This window comes from the organism of the source record quoted next (assembly GCF_019968985.1).
Source record: "MAG: Porospora cf. gigantea B chromosome Unknown PgB_NODE_6893_length_1588_cov_172.357, whole genome shotgun sequence".
NCBI classification, from domain to species: domain Eukaryota; phylum Apicomplexa; class Conoidasida; order Eugregarinorida; family Porosporidae; genus Porospora; species Porospora cf. gigantea B.
In genome coordinates, this window is record NW_027179208.1 from 1 (window position 1) to 1,117 (window position 1,117).

Below are 1,117 nucleotides of genomic sequence, written 5' to 3' on the forward strand. Positions count from 1 at the left end.
ACCATCCGTAGCTCCGGCGGCGTCGACGACAGACGGGACATGTCGAACCTGACCTTCAGGCAGGACTTCGCCTCATTAGGGTCAGCACAAGCCGTGACAACCGAACTGGTGACCTGTCCCGCAGCTGCCTTTAACGTCGTCTGCGAAATCCTAGCCACGGCGCCGTACACCGCAGCCGCCTCATCGTCGTCCTTCCTATCCACGAAGAGCAATGTCACTTTAGACACCTCCGGAGGGCATTCAACCGTGAACTTCGTGGCCAGTTGGTCATGCTCCAAACCATCAGGGAGGCTGCGGCACTGAGTCTGGTCCAAGGTAAACTTCACACGTGGTCGCGGATGGAACTTGAAATCTTGTATCTGCTGTTCGCGCCAAGAACAGTAGTCCTCGAGGGTCAACCCCTCAGGAACGCTGGATTGAGACTTCTTGCAGTCCGACCCGCCTAAGACAGGCGTCAGCAAAAGTCCTGTTAGGCTGAGGATAATCTTTCCTGGAACACGTAAGTCTTAGTAATACCACGTCAGAGAGAGCGAGCACGCACTACCTCCCACGACAATAACAGCGATGAGCACTTACTGTAACGGGCCATATTCGATGAGCACCCGTGCTTCTTTAGGGCGAATTACTAATTTAACTGTCGACTCATGACGTTGGGGGGCAGGCACGCACGTTTAAGGGACGAGTAGTTGCAGACGAGGGCGAGATTCTGTAGGTGTTGCGTGGAGCGTCTCTGAGGATTTATGTGGGGATGCACCTTTCGCTCATGAAGTTCACTCAGGAACAGCAAACAGAACACTGAAACAGCAGTGGGGCTGGGTGTGTGGGAACCTATAAGCGGAGGACAAATGTTTAACTACAAAACACAACACCTTACAAAACAGACACAAAACGACAATGCGCCACACCCATGCCGACTGCACTGTGGACGCGCGCGCTGTGCAAAACCCTATGCACTTGCCTATGCATTTTGAGTTGTAATTGCTGTATTATCATGTGTTGTGGCTCCTACAGTACGCTCATTGACCCTCAGTTGTCCTCCGTTTCTGTACCCCTCTCATGTTGTTTCCAGAGGCAGCTTTAGTGGGATTACTCCTTTGCGGAGCAAACGCTGTGTCGT

The 1,117-nt window shown here is 52.6% G+C and overlaps 1 protein-coding gene across 1 annotated transcript; it reads right to left on the bottom strand.

The window, feature by feature from the left end:
• On the bottom strand, nucleotides 1-589 carry KVP17_005313 (uncharacterized protein; the record flags this gene model as incomplete). Its single annotated transcript, XM_068515118.1, has 2 exons — nucleotides 1-490; nucleotides 577-589. Coding segments are annotated over 2 exons (503 nt in total), but the record flags the coding sequence as incomplete, so codon positions are not given.
• Between the last annotated feature and the right edge of the window lie 528 nt (nucleotides 590-1,117).